General features: G+C 34.7%; 2 protein-coding genes across 15 annotated transcripts; one reads left to right on the forward strand and one right to left on the reverse strand.

The window, feature by feature from the left end:
- The first annotated feature begins 1674 nt into the window (after nt 1-1674).
- LOC110899775 (glycerol-3-phosphate acyltransferase, chloroplastic-like) lies at nt 1675-6302 on the forward strand. Of its 14 annotated transcripts, none has more exons than XR_002570526.2 (12): nt 1687-1972; nt 2061-2121; nt 2559-2619; nt 2792-2855; nt 3756-3811; nt 4101-4145; nt 4218-4370; nt 4468-4575; nt 5204-5282; nt 5399-5482; nt 5637-5689; nt 5774-6302. XR_002570526.2 is itself a non-coding variant. In XM_035981651.1 (11 exons), the coding sequence occupies exons 6-11, from the start codon at nt 4363-4365 to the stop codon at nt 5793-5795; spliced, it is 312 nt and encodes a 103-aa protein (XP_035837544.1). In that variant the 5' UTR covers nt 1675-1972; nt 2061-2121; nt 2792-2855; nt 3756-3811; nt 4101-4145; nt 4249-4362; the 3' UTR covers nt 5796-6302. The 14 variants fall into 14 exon arrangements, 12 of the variants coding, with proteins under 12 accessions (XP_035837544.1, XP_035837550.1, XP_035837551.1 ...); XR_002570525.2 differs by having other exon boundaries at nt 1689-1972; nt 2045-2121; nt 4249-4370; XM_035981651.1 differs by lacking the exons at nt 2559-2619; nt 5637-5689 and adding an exon at nt 5556-5559 and having other exon boundaries at nt 1675-1972; nt 4249-4370; nt 5767-6302.
- Nucleotides 6303-9669: 3367 nt separating this feature from the next.
- On the reverse strand, nt 9670-15826 carry LOC110899774 (protein HOTHEAD). Its single transcript, XM_022146663.2, has 5 exons — nt 15675-15826; nt 14612-15253; nt 12252-12637; nt 10717-11183; nt 9670-9911 (listed from the first exon to the last, which is right to left on the reverse strand). Exons 1-5 carry the CDS (start codon nt 15775-15777, stop codon nt 9851-9853), a joined length of 1659 nt encoding a protein of 552 aa, XP_022002355.1. The 5' UTR covers nt 15778-15826; the 3' UTR covers nt 9670-9850.
- Nucleotides 15827-23839: the final 8013 nt, after the last annotated feature.

The raw sequence follows: 23839 nt of genomic DNA on the forward strand, positions 1-23839 counted from the left end.
TTCTAGCTATTCTTTACGCGGCCCGCGAGAAGACTAAATATCTGATTTTCTTGATTCTTGATATGGATTGGGGTTTCAGGTGTCCGGGTTTTTACTTACGGAGCGTTTTAGGACATTTTTGTGCGAGTGGTTACACTAGAACTCATCGGCATTTCTCTATATTCGGGTTTATTTTTGCTGAAATTACATTCATTTCTTTTCTATTCTTTTTTTTTTTTTCAATTTACCTTTTTGTGTTATTTAATATCTGACTTTTTTTGTTGTTGTCTCAAGTTGGTGTAACTTTTTAGGTAACTGTTAATCTGCGCATAATTTATGCAGTACGCTTCAGTTTTTCGTGTTGCTATTGTTATTTGCTTTTTTTATGTCGAAAGTGTTGAATCTGGTGGGTAGTTTGTTGTTTCGTTCAGTTGATTGTTGGATTTGGGGTTTATGGTTATTCTTTTGCTTATTATTCGGGTCTTTTTGTGGTTTAGGGTCTTGATGTGAATTATTTGCGGTGCATGTTTATTTTGATTATTGATTTGTTTATTTGCAATTTGCAGGCTTCTTTGTTGATGTTGTAGCTTCGTTTGTTTGTTGGCAATGGTCTCTTAGAGATGATGCTCGTGGGGTGAGGACTTCTTAAGGGCTGGTAATTTTGGTAATGGTAAGATAATCACATAGAATATAATCACACACACATATATTTATATATATATATATATAGGGGGCTGCTAGAATGAGAACTACCCTGAGTTGTAAGAACCGCGAGAACTACACCCCACGGAGCGCCGTTCGCCATGATTTTTTTTTACAAGTAGATGTGTGTATTATAAACACAGCCGTAAAAAATCATGGCGAACGGCGCTCCGTGGGGTGTAGTTTTTTACACCACAAGTTTGGTGTTTTTTAATTTTTTTTCTTTTTTCTTTTTTTTTCACCAAACTTGTGGTGTAAAAAACTACACCCCACGGAGCGCCGTTCGCCATGATTTTTTACGGCTGTATTTATAATATACACATCTACTTGTAAAAAAAAATCATGGCGAACGGCGCTCCGTGGGGTGTAGTTCTCGCGGTTCTTACAACTCGAGGTGGTTCTCATTCTAGCGGCCCCCTATATATATATATATATAGGGGGCCGCTAGAATGAGAACCACCTCGAGTTGTAAGAACCGCGAGAACTACACCCCACGGGTGGGCATTCACCGTGATTTTTTTTTACAACTAGATGTGTGTATTATAAACACCGCCGTAAAAAATAAATTTTAAACGCCGCGGCCGAGGGGGTAGTTTTTTACACCACAAGTTTGGTGTTTTTAATTTTTTTTCTTTTTTCTTTTTTTTTCACCAAACTTGTGGTGTAAAAAACTACCCCCTCGGCCGCGTCGTTTAAAATTTTTTTTTTACGGCTGTGTTTATAATACACACATCTAGTTGTAAAAAAAAATCATGGTGAACGCCCACCCGTAGGGTGTAGTTCTTGCGGTTCTTACAACTCAGTGTGGTTTTCATTCTAGCGGCTCCCTATATATATATATATATATCTATACTATATATAATATACATATCCAAAAGACTTCTTAATGTCACTGAAATTTCTTTAAAACACTTTTAAAGCATAATGTACAACCCTCTAAAACACAATACAATTTACAATCTCAATTATACCCTTCACTCAAAAAAACACACGGTGCACAAATCAATTTTAGGGTTTCTCATTCTCGTAGCATTTTATCCGCCCCCCATAGAGCTGCTTTCTCTCCAGGCGATTCAAAAGGAGATCTAGGGTTTCTCTTGGCGAAGCAAGATCGGGCTTTCTCAATGACACCAGATCAATGAATCTCTTTCTATACGACACCAAATTGACTGAGTTTGAAGGTGGTGAAGGGTTCGAATTCGATTTTAGGGTTTTTAAGATGCACATCGCCAGATCTAGGGTTACGAAATCTTTTTTTCACCTCCTTTCTCTTCACCTCATACCATCACAGGTGCGTATATGTTCTTTATAACTGATTATGCTTTTGTATTTCATATTGTTTGGTCTTAATCTGTGCACTTAGTGTGACAATGAATTAGGGTTTTCACTTTGGGGAAAACTTTGCAACATTTTGAGATTCGGCTGATTTTCTCTCATCAGGTTCGGTTTTTGTGATTTCAAGTTACCAGTTGTGATGTTATCTAATTATTCACGGTGTTTTAGGAGTGATTTGATTTAATATGTTATGTATTTTTGCATACGGGCTGTAAATGTTATATATATTAGACTTTAATTTATGATAAACAGTAATATGTAATTGTTGTGCTTGCATTAAAGTTTAGTGAACTCTACTTGAGTTGTAGCTGTGATTATATACTTATTCAATATTCATTTTTTGTGATTCAATTGGTTTTTCAGTTAATTAAAGTGATAGATGGATTTGAAGTTTTAGGTTTTATGATGATTTGATGCTAGCTGTTTCTGATTTGAATGTAGTAGATTAGATTGTGCTTGTAGACAGATTGTAGTATGATATTTGTTGTTTGTCTTATTTTATATGTCGAATCTGTGTATTTATAAAACCCCTTGTTCTATAGCACCCGGAAGAAGTATACTGCAATCCTTGAGTCAATGGTTCTTGCCTGACGTTATAGGAAGGTGTGTACAAATACCCAAAACTGGGTTGATTGTTTTTGTGTACAGATTAGACCAAAACTGGGTTGAGTTTCAAATTAACTTATACCTAGAAATGGTGTTTTGTGTTGATTTAAAGTATGATAACTGATAATATTCTTTTCCTATAATTCGGATGCTAATTTATGTATTGTAGGTGGATACCACTCTAGCAGATGGTACATGTGCTCGAACAGCTATTTCTAGCGGCCTTTTAAAAGGTAAGACCTATTTCTTTAATTAACAAATTTTCAAAATTTTCTTTTACATTGATGTCGGCATGTCGCTATAGTGTTATTTTGGTATAACCTTTGAATGTTGTCTGAACTACGATTAGGTTAATACTATTTTTCGATACTTAGGGGTTGTTTGGGTTAGCTTATTTTGGAGCAACTTATGACTTATTGACTTATAAAAGTTAATAAGTTATTTTTTGAGTGTTTGGGTTAACTTATTTTGAAGGAGTTTGTGTCTTGAGAAGTCATTACTTGAGAAGTTAGAATTTCTAACTTCTCACTTTTGACTTATATAAGTTAATAAGTCACTTTGAGAAGGAATGCCAAACACCCACTTAATTTGAAAATTGAATGTATCTAAGCTGTCTGAAGTTGTCACATTCTCCACTTCAGATCATCTTGTGGTTTCATTGGAACAATCAAACGAGAACTATTTTAAAATTGTTGATGTGGGTGTTGTATATGGTTGTATGATGCTGGTCATGTCCTTGTTAATCCAGTTGAGATACTGTTCTTTTAATCTATATATTTTGGACTAACCTGACATGTAATTAAATTAGGTCCACGACTAAACAAAAGAGATTTTATTGATTTGGATTTCCGAAAATGTTGCAATTAGATGGAGTTGAATACTTGAATGTATGTACCAATTGAATTAGGGTTATAACTTGATCATGAGTGTGACAATCAACCTATAGTATCATCCAAAACTTAATAACCTCTGATACATATTAAGTTTTAATATAAATTTCATACATAGATAGAAAGAAGTAATCGTCAATGTTAATATGAACCTGTTTGACCTTTTGTCAAAGTGACTCACTCGGACCTTGGGTTGAATTTTTTGCACGGAAACTACGGATAATATAGCTGTGTTTCTTGCAGCCTGAATGATTAGATAAGGTGATTAACGCGCCTATACAGTTGCTTTTTTTCTCCAGGTATCTACAATATTCATGAGTTATGTAACTTTATTTTATTTGCGATGGGTTAAATGGCTAACTTTTTGAAAATCTATCGAAATTAGAAAGAGGTCAATTTGGTCAAAAGTTACCCAAAGTATATCAGTTTTACTTAAGAAATTAGATTGCCGGTAATAAACTGAGGCTTTGGTTGGCCGGACAATATCGTAAGAGAAGCCATTTTATCAATCATAAAGCTTTTCTGTACTCTAGGGTCCCTCTCCCAATGATCAGTTTTATTAATTTAATATTTATATTATGTTGGCAGTGGCAATACCTCATTTGTCTCAAGAACTACTTTCTGACAGCTAAGGTTATTTTTAATCTCAAGTCCCTTTATTTGGCAATCTGCATGCAAATTTTGATATGCGTCTTTGTTTTATAGAATACATGGTGATGATCACAGTTGCTTGCAGATACATATAAAATCATAGTTCTTAAAGCGAGCGCCCAGGCGCAAATAAAGCCCCGGGCCCAACAAATAGTGCGCCTCACGCCTTTAATCTTCAAGTTAGTTCATAAACTTCTGCATGGACAGGTATATACTTTTTTTTTCCGGTTATAACAATTCTTTTCTGCACTTTCCCCCCTAAATTTTTAATGTAATTCACACTTTTAATCTTATGTTTTTTTAGGAATTTGTTATGTGTATTAAAAAAACATATGAATGACGTTCCTGAGCTTGCTGAGATGAAAAGGAGAGCAAACACAAGAAGTTTAAAGGAGATGGCTTTGCTTTTGAGGTATCATGCTATTATAGCTCAATGAGTAAAATGCCATTTTCGTCCCTGAGATTTGGCCAGTTTTGCGACTTTCGTCTAAAGGTTTGTTTTTCCGCATCAGGATCCAAAAGGTTTGTGATCTTGCCATTTTCATCTGGCTCGTTGAATCCATCCATTTTTCTCCGTTGAGCCACGTGTATTTCGTCTTTTTTGTTAACTTTAATGGGCAATTCGGTCTTTTTCACTTTAGGAAGGGTATTTTGAATACTTTTACATTATGCTAAATGCTTGTACATAAAGTGAAAAAGACCGAATTGCCCTTTAGGTTAACAAAAAAGACGAAAATACCCCTGACTTAACGGAGAAAACGGATGGAGTTAACAAACAAGCCGGATTAAAATGACAAGATTTCAAACCTTTTGTATCCGGATGCGAAAAAACAAACCTTCGGACGAAAGTCGCAAAATTGGCCAAACCTCAAGGACCAAAATGGCATTTTTCTTTATATTTGAAGCACCCTTTTACTTGTTTTACCCTCCTAGAGGCCGGACTTTATCTCGTATTGATACTTCTAAAGTTACTCTACACGCTTTGCCGTACTAAATGGTGTCATCGCATTATCTTATCAATCTTGTTTGTTCATAATTAGGAGTGGATCTAAGCTAATATGGATTGCAGCAAGTGGCGGCACGGACATGCCCGATCCAATCACAAATCAGTGGTCTCCGGTAAGATATTTCGTTGTAAATGGACGCCAAAAAAGAACAACCTTTGACAATACTGTTGACAATTCTATATAAACATTGAATTAGTTATTAGTGTTTTTTAATTGCTTGATGTATAGGCGCCATTTGATGCCTCTGCTGTGGACAACATGAGATCCGCTTCAGAACTGCTTCAGATCTGGAAATGGTTCGATTACTCAAAGGTTTATTACCTTTTTAAGTTTAATTTTTTTCATCAAGTCACATGGTTACTCTGAATTGTTTCGAAACGCTTAGCCTGTGAAAAAAATTTGCATTCTGTGTCATTCTTTCTGAATTTAAACTCAATTTAAGTGGAATATGTGATCTATACAACAGGTTTGAATAGCGGTGTGGGCTTGGTTCATTATTATAAGGAAGGCTTAGACCAGGTCTTGGTTTGTAGTTATTTTTTATCTATAAATATTTAATCCTATAGTATTGATTTCAAGCGTTCATATGTTTATGATGAACAGATATGAATGGAGGGCATCGTAACGGCGATTTGGAAGGAATAATTTATATACATTTTGTGGAAAATGCGGACGAGTGGTTTCGGGTTTTTGATTTAAATTCCAACTTTTGGGTCGCTTTTCCGGCTACTGTTGTGGGTCCTAAAAGCTGCTTTGACAGGTTTAGTGGGTTACACCGTTACGGAGATGCTTACCAATTGGGGAGACCATCTCTGGTTGCCAAACAACGGTGAGCAGTTGCGGTGGATGATGATGATGGTGTTACTTGAAGGTTGCTGGGTCGCTTACAGCAAATGTGGTAAGTTCTGGTGACCTTTGAATCAGTTATAATGCTATAATGCTGCCATTTTGTAAGCAATGCAGTTTTTTTCTTGCGGATGCTATTTTTGTTAGCGAGGAGCAGATGTAATAGATGTTATAGTCTCTTCTTTTGTAATAGATGTACATTGTTATTGACTTATCCTTTTTTGAAAGATGTACTAAAATGTATTTCGTGGTCGTTTACGTTTTCGTATATGTTGACTTTGGCTAATGTTGTTTGTTTCTTTTGATAATCTTATTTATATTATGTCGTTATCAAAATCTAGCCTTTTAGCATCCTAACATAAGGGCATTTTGGTCAATTTTGATCATTAAAGCCTGACCCATGTCATTTGTAGCATGAGCCCACTTGAGTTTTAAAGCTGGTGATGATTCATCTTATTTTTTAATGGGCATTTCATGATTCAACCTTTTATGTGATAATCATAGTTTTAAAATGTTCTAAACTTGACTACGAAAATAACCAATATAAAAATGCTGGTACCCATTCGGGTCGGGTCAAACTTATCAAAAGGTTATGCACACGCTGGGGTGAGAGGATTACAATTTTCGGGTGGTCGAAAGCAAATAATAGCAATAGCAAGAGCAATGTTGACAAGAAAATGTATCCTAGAAAATTATGGAAAATGGTTCATTATTTGTAAAAAAAATTAAAAAAAATCAAGTATATAACTTTACCGTGTTTTTTATTTATGAGATTGTGAAGTTCAAAGTTGAAAAATTGAATGAGCTTGACGTAATTTAAAAAAACCATGAAGAAAAAGTAAGAAATTTAACAAAACTACTATACTATACCTGGTTAAAAAGCGCCCTGACGACGTATGGCGAACAATGTACAAAAGGCGCAGGTGAGTTTTCTAGGGTAAAATTTGACCAGGCGCAGGTGAGGCGAGCGCCCATTGTATATGGCTTTTTTTTTTTGCAGCTGAGTGTTGTACAACAGGTTTTTTTTGTTGTACACTTATGTTTTTTTTTGTTTCATTTTAAAAAATAGATAAAGCTTAATTATAGCTAAATCACATAGGTGAGGGATGCTAAAAACCTATGGATATATAAAATAAAATACATAATCACTTTGCGTCGTGCGTACATATGAACCAAAACGCCACATATGTATTGAGTAGACATGAACACCGTTCGTGTAACTATTTGTTTATGTTTTCATGTTAACACCTCAAAACTATAAATTTACAAACACTAATCAAGTTGTAAACTTTGTTTTTGTACTACCTTAATACTGTATTTCTTTTTTCATAAAATACATTTTATAACCATTATAACCGTATTTACTCAATAATGATTATAACAACAGGGAATTGGGTATTAAGTTGTGCTTTAGCATGTCAAAAGCACCATTTTTAAAGCACCATGTGGGTTTGGTATAATTTAAATGAGTTACCTAAAGTATAGGTAGACCACATCGATGCTACGAATAAGAAAACTATTAGACCACAGACAACATACGATACAATATATCGTGAGAGAACTGATAAACTAACAGAAAATGAGTACCGTGTTGAAAATTATCGCCACTCCCGCTGCATCGCGCGGGTAAATGGCTAGTATATATATATATATATATATTGAATAAGATCAAATTTTAAGTTTGTTAGAATGTTATTTAGATTTATTCAGATTCCCTATGCACACTACAGATACAAAATATAATTAATCAATTAACTAAGAAATCATACAACTTCTCCATGAAAAGTTATTGTAATATCTATTAATTTGTATTTGAGAAGTGATTGTTGTAATTTTTATTTGTATATAAGTGACAAATGTTGTAATATCTATTTGTTAAGTTTCGGGAAATGTATTCACTGTGTATTATGTGTGTTTATACAATGGCCGATGTGATAGGCTGAGGACATAGAGGCGATGGAGCCAAGGATCCACCACATCTCGAGGTTTTTTGGCGAGGTCACATGAAGAGGACCCTAAGTGTTATTATAAACTATTTATTTACTATTTTACTTCATTTTTTATAATATTACGACTAATATTTTTTAGTTATAATTGTAGTTATACCATAGAAAAAGACAAGGGGGAAGGCTAAAAACTTCAAACTTCGACAGCAGACGGCCAAAATAAGGGGCCTTTGACTCTTCTGATTGATAGATTGACTACGTTTACCCTCGTTGGAAAGCATAATGATCTATTCACTCGCGAAGTGAGGATATATATATATATGTGTGTGTGTGTGTGTGTGTGTGGCGGGTCATTGATAAAACTGGTTGGAAATATGTTTCCGCTGGCGAGAAGAATGCCTTATATAAGTATCTCAGGGTAAATAATTTATAAGTATATATATATATGTGTGTGTGTGTGTGTTCACTGTTGATTTGTTTTTTACTTTATTAAGTGATAAGTTCTTATTTCGATTGTGATTGATATCGAAATAGAAGTGATATATCGAAATAGAAGCATGTGGTGTTCTGTAGTTCTCCTCTTATCAAAATAGTCTATTTCGATTCTAATGAAGGTATTTCGATGTACTTAGTCTATTTAGATGTATTTTCGATAGGATGTGTATTACATTGATATAAGTCTGCTGGTATGTGCTATAATACCAACAGATATTCTCTATTTCAGCAGAGAGCACACTCAAAGAGTAGGAGAGTATTTTGGTGAACTTTGTAATGTTACTCTGCTGAAATCCATATAAATGAATGTTTGAAGTGATATCTTTCTAGTATTGATTGTGTTCTTGCTTGGTTTGTATGCAAATTTGGATTCGACACTTGTTTATGTATTAACAACAAGGAATAGGTTGTTTTGAATCAATTTCAGGGACCCACAACTTTCATATCAGAATAGTACTAAACTTTATCTAATACAAATAACCAAATGTGTAGCTTTTAATCTATATGTTCAAAAGTAAGTTATTCAACATTTGGGATTGTGTTTTTTTTTTTTTTTTTTTTTTTTTTTTTTTTTGTTAATTAGTGAATTATAACCCTATATATTTTAGGAAATGTATTGTAATCGTATGTATATCTAATTGTTTTCACAAAATCATTGTTCTTTAACGGTTCTGGTTTCAAAACATAATTACCCTAATAACCATAAGTACACCAATTGACCCATTATTTATATAACATTTAGAGTATTGCTTAGGACATTCTAACATGTGCTGCTGCTGCAGTGCTGCTAATAATTTTTTTATTCTAGAACCGTTGCAAAATCTAGAGAGGAGCCTAGCCCATTTTAATTTATCCAAGTTACTCATGGGACCCATTTCCATTTTACTAGACCATATTTTTCTCATGCCATGTTAATTTATTTGTGAGAACATTTTTTTTATGCATGAGACCGTACCCATTTCCATTTTACTAGACCATATTTTTCTCATGCCATGTTAGTTTATTTGTGAAAACATTGTGTTTTATGCATGGAGACACTAAAAAAATGGAAGATAATATGTACATATTGAACTTAGTATAAAATTTAGTATTTTTTTCTTCTTTTAAATTTCCATTTCTTTTATTTATATTTTAATCCCAAACATATGCTAGCCTATTTTGGGCCTTTGGAGTCTTTTTGTCGGTAGCTATAGTGAGTGACTCTTATTGTAATTAACATAATCAATACCGACTTAACTCTCCGCACGTAGTACAGGTAAATCCTTCTAGTTACAAATGTTTTAAAATTAATCTACAACTATTCTTACCAAAACAAAATATGTATACCACCATCAAAACGACAACAAATATAAAAATTAAACACAAATATTTAATATAGAAACACAAAGTCCGATCAATTTGCAAATTGCTTCTCCCATGTGATTCTTTGGGACAGTATAGTAACTCCCATGTATCTGCATTAAATGAAACTAGATCATCATAACGCATTACTACGTATTTAGTTAATTAATAGACATTGCATGATCGGTATCACTACTAGAAAGACATTGTCCTACCGAAATTTCGAATAAAAAATATTTGGTCGTAAATTACAACCATTTCGAAAATCCAAACTTCATGGGCCCAATCCTTCATGTATGAGGGTTGTTGCTACACAATCGGTCAGAAAAATAAAGGGTTCTAATGATTGGAAAAAACTGATTGTTAGCTGTCTTATTTTCTACGTTTTGGAAAATATGGAAATTTAGAAACAAGTTGATATTCGAAGACAAAAGGGAGATGATTTTAAAGGTGGTGGATAGCATTAAAGAAGACTCCTTTGTGTAAATTAAAAACAGGTCTAAGTTTGGGGATCTAAACTGGGATTGTTGGTGTAATTTTAATGTAGAGACTCCCTTTCTATTTTCCGTTTCTTGTACTTTGGGACTTCCAGCGTCTAGCTGGCAGTGGCGGACCCAGAAATTATTTTTTTGGGGGTGCAAACGAAGGGTTTAACCAAATTTTCAAGGGGTGCAGTCGGGATTTTTACTTCGAAAATACACTAATTTTTTTTTTCAAGGGGGGCGCCCACCCACCCAAGCCAAGGCTTGGGTCCGCCAATACTAGCTTGCCCTCCTTTTGGCAATAAAAGTTGTCGTCGTTAGTTGTTCAAAAAAAGTTTTGTCAGAATTCCGTCTAAAATGGCCGTTTCCTATGAACTTCCAAAGAAAAGATTGGTCGTAAACGTTGTTATGTTTTGTTTTTTTCAAAATAAGGTACCTTCCAAGCATCAACAAGCTGGCTTGAGGATTAGTTCCCGGAGAGTTAAGTAAAGTCGACCCGTCAATGACACGAAGAGAATCAACACCAAGAACCTTATATTCGTCATCAACAACCTTCCCGATATGACACCCGCCGTGATAATGCCATACAGTTCTTACAGTGTCCTTGCAATGTTGTTCTAAGGAGGTACTTGTATTACCATGTGCAATAAAGTTATAGGGTATTTTCATGTTAAGATCAAGAATATCTTGGTCTGTCATATTGGCTAGCTTGTAGTTTGAGAATGCTTCTGAATTAACTGTTTTAATGATGGTTTCGATCCCCTTAACGCATTTCTGCAAGTCTTCAGGTTTGGTAAAGTAGTTAAATGTTACTGATGGGTTGTCAGATGCATTACGATTTACAATCGTTAGGTGACCCTTAGATAAAGGGCCATTAATCTTTTCATATATGAAACCCCCTTTCTGCAAGGAAAAAAAAAAGAGGTCAGGTCTTAAATTATGCCCAAATGATTACAAAATGCAAGTAATTTCAGCTTTTACCAGTTTATACAACAGCTTTTATTACCATCTTTCAAGCAGGGCCGGCCCTGAGAATTCGTGTACCCTGTTCGAGCTTGAAAAATGTGCCCTTAGGCCTTAACGAAATTGGGTATTGGACTCACTAAAGGTCTAAACCTAATGTCAAAGGGGTTAATAACTAATATAAACCATAAGAATAGTTTTGTAAGGTGGCCTATGTTGTGTTTGTATGGGTGTACTCAATAAAAAAATATTTTACATATACATATCGGGTTTTTTTCATAAAAAAACGTGCCCCTCGAACTATCTGGCCCTGGCCGGTGGTCCTTCCCGCCCACCCCCATGGCCGGCCATGCTTTCAAGTTCTAATCGTTTTCATATCAATTTAGAGGATCGATCCCGTCATTTTTTGCATAAACAGGTTACAACTTAAACATGTATACATAAATATTTGGGACAGAAGCGAAAAAAATCGTCATTAAATTTAGCATCTGACTTGTGACCAAATAACACAAGTTTAGCATCTGACTTGTGACCAAACAACACAAGTCGCATAATTAGCGACCATACCCATACTCGCCGATCGTCACAAAATGAATATTGGTCGCAACAGTCACAAAACTAAAGACCGTTTTCTTGCAAACCGGTTGAAAATAAGAAAAAGGTAATAAACTAAAAATTAACTGGTAGCAAAAAGGAAAAGACTATAAAACAAAAATTAAATGTTAGTCCCAGACAAATCAAAAATTTGTGAAATAAAATGATTTTAAACCACTCACAAAATTAATTTTTTTACGGAAAATGTTATTCATCGACTTTACACTAAGTAATTACTTTCTTGCCCAGGTTTGAACCTAAGACCTGAGTCATGTGTCTCTACCAAGTAAGTTACCCCACATTATCCTCAAATAACCACAGATATTTTGCACAACAATCTCGGTAGTAAATCTGTCGCAACCAAATTTTATTACAGTTTTAAGTGATGTGTTCTTTTAATCTTATAAATCATACCTCAGGTGTATACCCCTGATAGTCCGAAAGATTCACGAAAACAGCATTAAATCCACCAACTGCTTCAATATAGCTACCAAATGGAGTAATACCCACAACTTGAACTAAAGATCGCTCAATGCCAATAGGAGAAGGGATGAAGAGTGCATTTAGTGGATTATCTGCAATATCTTGACCAACAAAGGGTTGTTCGAGAACAATATTGATGTTAAGGGCATCAAGTTGGTCTTTTGGACCTATGCCACTCAACATCAAAAGTTGTGGGCTTCCAAGAGCTCCAGCAGACAGTATGATCTCGTTATTCTTTCTACGTTTTAAGTATGCAACATGTTTTTTCCCCAGGGTATCTTCAAATATTACTCCATAAGCCCTTGGCTTTGAGCTTCCTGTGCAAGATTAAAAACTAAGCAATGAATAAATAATTATAGCTAGTGGCATTTGCTCTGTGATGGGCTTCGGTCGGTATCTGTTCGATTCGTTAAAGTCTGGTTTAGTTTGTTACATTTTTTGTATGACATCGACACTCGGTACAACAACCGAAAGAGATATGCCAAAAGGTATATTGACACGTGTTTAAATTGACTAGAAAACTACAAAAACGAGTGTCACTTTATTTATATATATATATATATTTATATATATATATATATAACTAAACCACAAAGTACCTTTTATGACATGTACATAAAAAAATCCTGAACTACGCTGTATCATTGACGACATGTATATTTATGCTTTGATCACTTATATATTACTATTTACAACTCGTTTTCAACTAAATCTATATCGTACCTAAATAAAAATAAGCACATCACAATAACATACTCAAAATTTTATAATAAGAGAAAAATATAATAGGTTTAAAAGTAATTATAATAATAACTAGGATTGCGACCCGCCGCAATGCGGCTATAACTAAGTCGATCTAGGACCCGCACGTTATGTAAAACCTGTCAAACGGGGAAAAAATAGACGATGTAAAACGTTCACCCACACACGCACGTTGCATCGTGTTAACTCGCAAAATTTAGAACGAAACGTAAACGTTAAGCCAAAGACACACGTTGCGATGTGTTAAGTTACAAAATTTAGAACCAAGCATAAAGCGAAAAATTTGCGGAAAATGAAAACTATAAAGGACCAAAGTTGAAAGTAAAAAAAGTTACGAGGATAGAGTGCAAAAGATAATAAGTTTTGGGTTAAAAGTAAAAAAACAAATAGTTTTGGGTTAAAAGTAATTTATGAAATATTTTTCGGTGAAAAGTAAAAAAAAAATTTTTTTTTTGGAAAACCACCAAAGCCAACGTTACGACAATCATATGCATAACCATTTTTTCTTTGAAAAACCCCCCAAAGCACACCTCGCGTTGCAGCGGGGCGTAAAACGGTGTCAAATAGTACTAATGTCACACAACCGTCATCGACCACCAACACTGACTCGACCTAGGATATGCGTGTTGCGACGAACCTGTCAAACATGGAAAAATAGAGGCAAAAACGTTGAACTACACATGCACGTTGCGTCGTATTAACTCGAAAAATTTAGAACTATACGTAAAACGAAAATTTGGGAAAGATGAAAAGTATAAGTGACAAAAGTTGTGAAGTTAAATTGCAAATAATTAAAAGTTTTGGGTTAAAGTTAAAAAACAAATTATGTAGGGTTAAAATTGTAAAAGATAAAAACATTTGGGTTAAAAGTAAAAAATCAAGTTTTTTTTTTGAAAAACACCCAAAGCACAATATACAAGTGATGATGCACAAAAAAGTTGTAAACTTATATATGGAATAATATTTAAATATTAATAGGAAAAAAATTGCACCGACATACAATGGCGTGCATAATGTTTCAAGATAAATATTTATTTGTAGACAGATGTGCAAATGGGTATCAAGTTGTTGACAATTATAAAAATAGAGGAATATATTATATGTACTGACGACACTTCGAATAAACCAAAAGTTGACTTTTCTCAATAGTGACCAACGACTATGAAGAACTGGGGATAGGATTGGACTTTTCTCTTAACTTTTAAAAGCGGAATTATAAATATTGCATAGAAAAAATCAGGAAAACAAGCATTTTTGCGAGATTGTAATACCCCTATAGTAATGCTAGAATGACTTCATCGTCGTATATGAAGCTAAATTTCGCCTAAGCTTATTTTACACTTGGTTTTAGAAAGCGTGAAGTGCTCAAAAGCGACGAGCTCTAAAACTGATGAAATCATTTTCCAAATGACCACAAATACCATTCTTAAAAACTGCTCATTTTCATGATCTTTTCTAATAATATATTTTCCCAAAACCGCTAATTCAATTACACATGTTGTGGTGTTATCATATCTGATAATTCGTACCTTTATGCTTAAACAAGATTTTCTGAACAGTTGCGTGTAGAAACAGAGACAACCCTTCTGGATTTGCATATTGTAGCAAATCAGCAGCCGTATGTCGGGTACCATTTTTATCAAAAATAGCCCCGCCCACTTTAGTACCAACTAGATGATCATAAGTAAACCCATTGTCCGGTGTGACCCCAGCTTCCACAAGACCAGCTTTAATTGCCGATTGCCAGTTTTGCACATCCTGGTCAAATACCATAACTTTTTCGGTCCACTTGTAGGAATCTTGGATCAAAGCTTCATCTGTTAATCCGGCTTCCATGTTGAATTGTTCCTCACCGCGAGAGTAAAAACCAGCATTGATTGATGTTCCACCACCCAACACACGAGCTCGTCCATTCGCAACACCTTCAACTACAAACTGTTGAACGGGTGATTCTGGTGATGTGTCAAGGAAGTAGAGACCGAAATTTTTTGCGTTGGTGATGTTGGCATCGTTGTAAGGTGAGCCACCGCGTTCGAGTAATAAAACCGAGTAGTTGGCGGATAGGGTGGTGGCTATTGGGATACCGGTGGTACCTCCTCCGATAACGATGTAGTCAAAGAAAGAAACCCTAGGAGCTTTTGTTGCTTCATGCATGAAGGTATAGTTTGGAGCTATATAAAAGCATTATTATTCTTGGTTATAAAATGGTACCAAATGAAAGTTAGTGGTCCAAATATATGTTTCAGAAACCAGATAACATGATATTTATTCCGAAGGTACATATATAAAAACTAATTTTAAACAAAAATGTAAATGGTTTATGTTTTTGTAGAGATCTACAATGTTAACAAATTAAATATGAAGTCTAAAATGGTAAATAAATCTAATAAATTAGAATTTGAAATAAAAATATTCAAAATTTTGAAATATAGTCTAACAACCCGCACATCCGACTAGTAACCAACCAACTGTCAAATGAAAGCGGTTGAAAGCCTTAGCCAGACCAGTGATGTAGCAAGCTGGCCTGATCCGATTCTAAGAACACTGGTTTTATCATAAAGACAACTTGTTGCAAAAACAAAACATGCATACCTAACTCGGCAATACCAAAATCTAGTAAGAGAAGAATGGTAACGAGAGTAGCAATCTTTCTCCATGAACTATAAACCATTATGGTACGTTGACAACAATACATCTAACACTACGTTTATCAAGAACTTAAGGTTGTTTAGTGTAAGCTTGATGTTTTGTGTTTATGTATGATTTGAAAAGGAGATGAAATGCAAGCTATTTATATGAACTTTGGGTGGATAATAAAACAAAGAGTAGGTATGTATAACATTAAATAAATATATCTAAGTTCACAATGTATTCAACAAATTATAGTTATCTGATAAATTAGTGCCTAATCATATATTATTAGTTTCTTTTGCTTTACGAAACCATATACAAAAACGTTTACTCTTTGAAAGGAGAGTTTTACCTTAATATATATCTATGAATTGTCTTTATAAATTATGAACTACCTCCAACTATTGGACTAAGTAATACACTTTACGAAAACAATTTTGTAATCATTATCAAAATTGTTTATTAGGAGTATGTCATAAATTAAACGTCGACTTAATATACTATATTTATCGTCACAAACCATATATACACACTTTTTGTCAAAGAATTATTAAGCTGGTGATTATTACTTTTTTTTTTTTTTTTGACCAGCAAGAAGCAAAGATATATTAAAAAAAACCCAGCGTGCAGCTGGAAAAGAGTACATCAGAACAGGAAACCGAAAAGAGACAGAAAACAACACGAAGCTACAACGCTACTGAAAACAATTGTCCGGGCACCCGCACCAAGTAGTCCACCTGATCGAACGATGCTTGGTTCTGTTCTTAATCCAAGAGAAGAGTTGAGAGACAATCAAAGCCATAATGTCGTCAATCGAGCTCCTAATGCCTCGAAACAAAGCTTCATTCCGAGCCAGCCAAATAGACCAAAGAGATGTATACGTAATTGCATAACCAAGATTAGAAGAGTCATTATTTCCCCTCCAGTCTGCAGCTTTTGCTAATAACTCCGACACTGTGCCGGCCATTACTTAAATGTTTATTATATACTCTATCATTTATATAAATCCAGTTTACTTTTTATTCAGAAAAAATTATTAGAAGAAGAATTATAAGCTAGATACTATATTAGTTTAGATGTAATATATAGTTTAATTATAGTTTATGTAACATTATTATTATTATTCGTTAACATAGGTAGCGACGGTTATCTCATATAAACCGTCATGTATATATGTATTCTATGCATCAACATTTAGAATTATCAATTCTATTCAACAACATTTCTTTATTCTCTTTCAATTCAAAACCCTAAACGAACGATATCAATCTCAACAAAGGGGTACCAGAGCCACAACGATCTATGTTTACAAATCCTTAAATTTATTCGAAAATCATCAAAATTCTCACAATCCTACAATCCCGACAGCGTTAAACATGACGACAAACGGATGCATTCAAACCCAGATTCCAAAATTATTGGGGCAAAACTATTATGACTGGCATATACAAATGAAAGTGTTGTTGGAATCACAAGACTTATGGACAATTGTGGAAGAAGGATACAGCGAACTCGCGTCCGGGGCATCTGAGAGTGATCAAAACACTCATAAAGAAAAGATCAAGAGGGATAAAAAGGCACTGCACATCATTTTTCAGGCAGTTAATGAAACGGTCTTCGAACGAATTGCTACGTGTAAAACTTCTAAAGAAGCATGGGATGTTTTGCACAAAGCGTACAGAGGCGAACAAAGAGTAAAAACGGTAAAACTTCAAACCCTAAGATGTGAATTTGATGCCTTAAGAATGAAAGAGAGTGAATCAATAGAAGATTATATTAATAGAACAACGATTATAGTAAACCAGTTACGCTTAAATGAAGAAAGCATAGCAGAACAACGTACGTAGAAAAAATCCTCCGAAGTTTGACACATAAATATGAATCAGTAGTAGTAGCCATTGAAGAATCCAAGGATTTAAACACAGTCTCCACCGAAGAATTACTTGGTATCCTTCAGTCACATGAATAAAGACTGAAACAGTATGATGATGCGCCGATGGAACAAGCCTTCCAAGTATAAAGTAACAATTATGAGCGGTCAAGACAATCCAGATCAGAATACGCAAGAAGAGGACGAGGTAGAGGAAAAGGAAGATTCAATGGACAAATTCGGTGTTACAATTGTCAAAAACTGGGACACACGGCACGGTTCTGTCAAAGAAAAGATGAAAATGAAAAAACTGGAAATGCTCTTGTGCATGAAGACGAAACAGAAGAAAGAAATGATGATACAATGTTCATGATATATGATATTTAATGTGGAAGAGGTAACAAAGAATGATTGCTGGTATCTAGATAGTGGATGTAGCAACCACATGATTGGAGATAAGAGTCTGTTCATCATTCTGAATGAATCCGAAAGAAGAGAAGTAAGAACAGGGGATAAGAAAAGACTCGAAGTTTTGGGATGTGCGACGTCGCCATCAAAGTGAAGGGATCAGAAAAGCGAGTACCGAATGTGTTTTATGTAGAAGGATTAAAGCATAATCTATTAAGCGTTGGACAACTGGTTCAAAAAGGGCATGAAGTAAAATTCTGCAATCAAGAATGTGTAATTAAAGACCCAGCGGGAGAATGTATAGGCACGGTTAAAATAACCGAAAACAAGATGTTTCCACTAAACCTGAATCACGATGTAACACCATGAGTTTGCAGTATGATGACACAAGATACGTCCGTATTATGGCACCAACGATATGTACATTTGAACTTTGACACACTGACACTGTATGTTATGGTAATAAACGAGATCGTCAAAGGATTACCTAAAATCCCCAAGCTACAACAAAATGTATGTGAAGGATGCATCTTCGGCAAGCATGCCAGAAAACCATTTCCAAAGCAGGCAACGTGGCATGCGGGTAAACCTCTACAACTCATTCACTCAGACATCTGTGGTCCTATGAGGACTTTATCTATTGGAGATTGTAGGTACTTTATTACTTTCATAGATGATTTTTCAAGGAAAACAGGGGTATATTTCTTAAAGTTCAAATCGGAGACTTTGAGTTATTTTAAAACCTTCAAAAGACTTGTTGAAAATCAAGTGAATCACAAGATAAAAAGTATACGCACAGATAGAGGGGGTGAATACTGCAGCCGTGAGTTCCAAGACTTTCTCAAGGAAAATGGAATTGATCATCAACTCACCACAAGTTATACCCCCCAACAGAATGGGGTAGCCGAACGAAAAAATAGAACGCTCATGAAATTAAGTAGAAGCATACTGAAGATGAAGAATCTATCAAATTCATATTGGGCTGAGGCAGTGGCATGTGTGGCTTATTTATTAAATCGAGCCATCACCAAAAGTGTACCAAACGTAACACCCCAAGAAGCATGGAGTGGAAGGAAACCAAGTGCAGGGCACCTTAAAGTTTTCGGATGCATCGCGTATGCTCACATTCCAAAACAACATCGTAGCAAGTTGGATGACAAGACAGAAAAAAATCATCTTCGTTGGTTATAGTGAGAACAGCAAGGCCTGCAAACTATATAATCCAATAACAAACAAAATCATTATCAGCAGAGATGTTGTGTTTGATGAAAGTCAAGTTTGGAATGCTAACAATGCAAACGAACGAGTACTGTATATTCAATTAAATGACACAAACGATGACATTCAAGGGATGCCTATAGATGATCAAAGCAATACAGCAACATCTGAAGGAAATAATCACTCAAGCGATGAAGAGGTTGAAATGCATACTAATAACCACGAAGATGTAGAATCATCATCCTCATCGGAGAATGAGGAATTAAGAACACGAAGCATTACGGATGTGTATCAAGAGTCACAAGCTCTTACTAAAGCACAAGTTGATGAACTATACCAAAGAAATCAAGCCATGTATAACAATGTTGCAAATTTTGTTCTTTATGCTGATGCTGATCCCACTACATATAGCGAGGAATGCAAAGACATAAAGTGGAGAGAAGTAATGGATAAAGAAATGGAATCAATACAAAAAAATGAAACTTGGGAATTAGTAGACCCTCCAAGAGATCAAAAGCCTATCGGGGTGAAGTGGATATTCAAAACAAAGTATGATGAACATGGAAATGTAAGTAAATATAAGACACGTTTAGTAGCAAAAGGGTACAAACATAAATATGGGATTGATTATCAAGATGTCTTTGCTCCAGTGATTAGATTCGACACCGTTAGACTTGTATTAGCTCTGGCTGCACACTACGGGGGGCATCTACATCAAATGGATGTGAAGACGGCCTTCTTGAATGGTAAGTTAAATGAACAAGTGTATACTGAACAACCAGAAGGATATATCGTAAAAGGAGAAGAATGCAAAGTATGTCATCTTAAGAAGGCCTTATACGGTTTAAAACAAGCCCCGAGGGCGTGGTATAGCAGAATATACGGGTATTTTAAATCGCATGGTTATGAGAGATGTGTATATGAACATACGTTGTTCATTAAAATCTTTAAGAACACAAAGATAGTAATCTGTCTGTACGTGGATGATCTTATTATAGCCAGTGATTCGTTAGACATGATCAATCAGTTGAAGGACTCAATGAAAACAGAATTTGAGATGACGGATCTGGGAACTTTACATTATTTTCTGGGCATGGAGGTAAACTATAACGATGGGAACATTACACTATCAAACAAAAATATGCAAGGAATCTGCTAAGCAAGTTTAAGATGGGAAACTGTGATGCGATCTCAACCCCAATGGAGTATGGACTAATCTTGTCAAAAGAAGATCCAGAAGATGAAGTAGATCAGAATCTATATAGAAGATTAGTTGGATGCCTCATGTATCTAACAAATACCAGATCTCTGATATTATGCTTGCAGTTAGTAAGATAAGTCGATTCATGGAAAGACCAAAGAAAAGTCACTGGGAAGCTGGAAAAAGGATTCTAAGATATATAAAAGGAACATTAAATCATGGAATAGTGTACTCTAAATGGAGTAAAGGGAAACTGGTAGGTTTTAGTGATAGTGATTATGCATATTGTTCATTTGCTGGTATTATTGTATGTATGTATGTATGTATGTATGACCGTATGTTTCTTATATAATACATAAAGTTTAGGTGTTACTTGATACGTGTATAAGTACGTGATAATACTTGCATACAAACCTGACTATTATCGGTAACCATAATAGGACGTGGTTGCCCAAAACACTAAAACAAGTAAACTATCTACCGAGCAAACCAAGGTGAGTTCACACACACTAAAAGCATGTGTCCCGGGGGGACACGGACAAACTACTATCCTTGGGAAGGATACTTTTAAACTACTATTCTCGAGGAGAATACGGTTGAATACTATTTATTAATCATGACTTAGAAAACTAAGCGAAACTCTATCGTTAAGTCTCCACTTACAATACCGATTAATCGTCGGGGGCGAACGGGATATTAGTTGATAGCGCTATTAGGTTTGACAAACCTCACACCGTGATCGGGGGGTCGGGCATGAACTATTATGCCTTGCTACTTGGTCAATGATGATAGACATTGACTTGGGGCACAACAACTTGACAGTCACCAGTATTCGGTATCATACAGTTTAGTAAGCTTACAGATGGGGTAGCTCCTAGGGGTGTGCATGGGTCGGTTTGGTTCGGTTTTTACCATTAATCATAACCATAACCGCTAACTTTGGTTATGGATTTTCTTAACCATAACCATAACCAAACTTCGGTTATGGTTAATCGGTTATTAAGTCGGTTATGGTTCGGTTTTGGTTAATTTCGGTTATTAACCATAAACTTTAACTAAAACTAACTTTTCGGCTAAAGTTAAAAATTATATGACAATGGTCCTACAAAATAAGAATGAAACCCACTATGTTGGACTTAGTTTGGGCAGTTTTTTATAAGACAACCAAAACTATACTTTTTGGTTAAACTACCGATGTGGGATCTATTTTAATAAAGTAATTATGTAGTCGGTGTTATACAGAAGATTCATACGATCATAACACCTCAGTTCTTCATCAAAATAAAAGACTTTTACATCAATATCATTTAGTTAAATAATATTAAAAAAACCTCTACATGGTTATTGTAAAACATAAATCCATTATTAGAATTATAGACTTAACATAACAAGTTCGGTTCGGTTTTGGTTACGTCGGTTAACCAAAGCTTCATAACCATAACCATAACCGACTGGTCGGTTAACCAAAGTTTCATAACCATAACCATTGGTTATGTTGGTTATCGGTTAAAATCGGTTTGGTTAAGTCGGTTATGGTTCGGTTATGGCGGTTAATTTGCTCACCCCTAGTAGCTCCCATGACATGATTATAAATACATTATCGAACAACTTACGTTTTTGGAACTAAAATTGGACAACTCGTGAACTCGCCAACTTTATGTTGACACCCTACTGCATGCTTTGCAAGTAATCAGTAATGGATCAGGAGCTTGCAGCTGGGGAGTGTAGTAGTTGCTTTAACCCGTGTTTTCCTTTAATGATTATGAACTTTGAAACTGGTGTTTTAAACTGTTAAACTTATGTTTCCGTTGTTGACTTTGCTACTACTTTTAAACTATGAACTTTGGACGTTAGTCACTAATCGTATTGGTTGTGATGAAAACGGTTTTGTTATATATTGGTCAATATGATTGGTGGCTTGATCTTGGTCAGTCACATGCCTCGCTGTGTTACTCCGCATGTGAAAATTGAGGGTGTGACAAGGGCGTTCCCACCGTTTTCACACTTATAGGCGTTTTTTTCTAAATCCTGCTCCTATATATATATATATATATATATATATATATATATATATATATATATATATATATATAAAGTGTAAAATAGAATTAGGTTCAATGTACGCTGTGGAATTATAACATGTGGATTCTGAGTATACAACATGCGGTTTTCTGGATGGGAGAAAAAACAAAATCCTACATGTTAAAAAAATTTAGACGCATGTTGGAATTTTGTCAGAGTTTATGAAGAAGTGTCTGAGTCTGTGAAAATTTAGACGCATGTTGGAAATTTGTTAGAGTTTATGAAGAAGTGTCTGAGTTTGTGAAATCCGCGTGTTGTAATCGTCCGAGTTTGTGAAGCCGCATGATGAATCATCCGGGTTTGTTCAATTCCGCATAATATATTTCACAGCGTACGCATCATACGTTAAGGCCAATTGTTAGGTGAAGTATAGAAAGAAAACTCACTTGAGTTTAAAAAACTCAAGAAAACCCTATGTAACATTTTTTATTTTTCCTAAAAAAACAGGGAACGTAACATACATATATTTGAACATTTTTATAAAAAAAATGTAAAAAGCGCCAACTAGTTTTTTCTTTTTAAATGTTAAAAAATTGTATGTTACATTTTTTGGACATATATATTATGTAACATTGAATTTTTAACATTTTTTTAAAAACTACTTGACGCTTTTTTGTTTTTTTCAAAAATGTTCAAATATATGTATGTTACATTCCATATTTTTTAAAAAAAAATAAAAATGTTACATAGGGTTTATACAAGCGTTTCTTGAGTTTTTTCAACTCAAGTGGATTTTCATTTTATCATTTATAGGGTTCAAGCGAAAACTCCTTTTATTATAAAAACTCAAAAACTCCTAAAAAAACTTAAAAACACATCAAAATGTTTTATTTATTTTTAAAATATTTTTACCTGTAAATCTAGCATTTTTAAAATACAAAAAAATATTGAAAAAAATAAAAAAAAAATTGTATTACACATGTGCAACACTACCAAAAACCTAAACCGACCAACCCCCATCCCCCCCCCCACCGCGCGCCTCCAAAAAAAAAGCTAAAAACTAAACCCGAAACCTAAATTCTAAACGTAGCTAATGGGCCTTATATACCTAAAAACACCTCATCATTCAGTTAACTCAAGTGCAACCTTGTCAGCCTAGTAGGAGACTTGAAGTTAGTATATTACACATTTACACCTAATAAAAAAATTAATACTAAAATGCATATTGGCCCATCAAAAACTGTTTACTGCAAGTGATCATTTCAAAAATGATATTTGGGCTCAAAAGATTTATTTCAACTCAGATTTTTAAGTTGTGCAACTTGTTTGTTATTGAAAAATAAGGTGCATGGTCAACAACTAACATGGTCGAATTAGTAGACATAGATAGAGATAGATAGAGAGAAC

This window comes from Helianthus annuus, chromosome 13 (genome assembly GCF_002127325.2).
Source record: "Helianthus annuus cultivar XRQ/B chromosome 13, HanXRQr2.0-SUNRISE, whole genome shotgun sequence".
NCBI lineage: Eukaryota > Viridiplantae > Streptophyta > Magnoliopsida > Asterales > Asteraceae > Helianthus > Helianthus annuus.

Coding starts and splice junctions, on each gene's coding strand:
- LOC110899775 (XM_035981651.1), top strand. Junction 4,576..5,203: donor GAGATGGCTTTGCTTTTGAG/GTATCATGCTAT, acceptor GTTCATAATTAG/GAGTGGATCTAAGCTAATAT. Junction 5,283..5,398: donor TCACAAATCAGTGGTCTCCG/GTAAGATATTTC, acceptor CTTGATGTATAG/GCGCCATTTGATGCCTCTGC.
- LOC110899774 (XM_022146663.2), bottom strand. CDS start 15,777: ATGTATTGTTGTCAACGTACCATAATGGTTTATAGTTCATGGAGAAAG. Junction 15,254..15,674: donor TTTTGGTATTGCCGAGTTAG/GTATGCATGTTT, acceptor GCTTTTATATAG/CTCCAAACTATACCTTCATG. Junction 12,638..14,611: donor AATCTTGTTTAAGCATAAAG/GTACGAATTATC, acceptor AATCTTGCACAG/GAAGCTCAAAGCCAAGGGCT.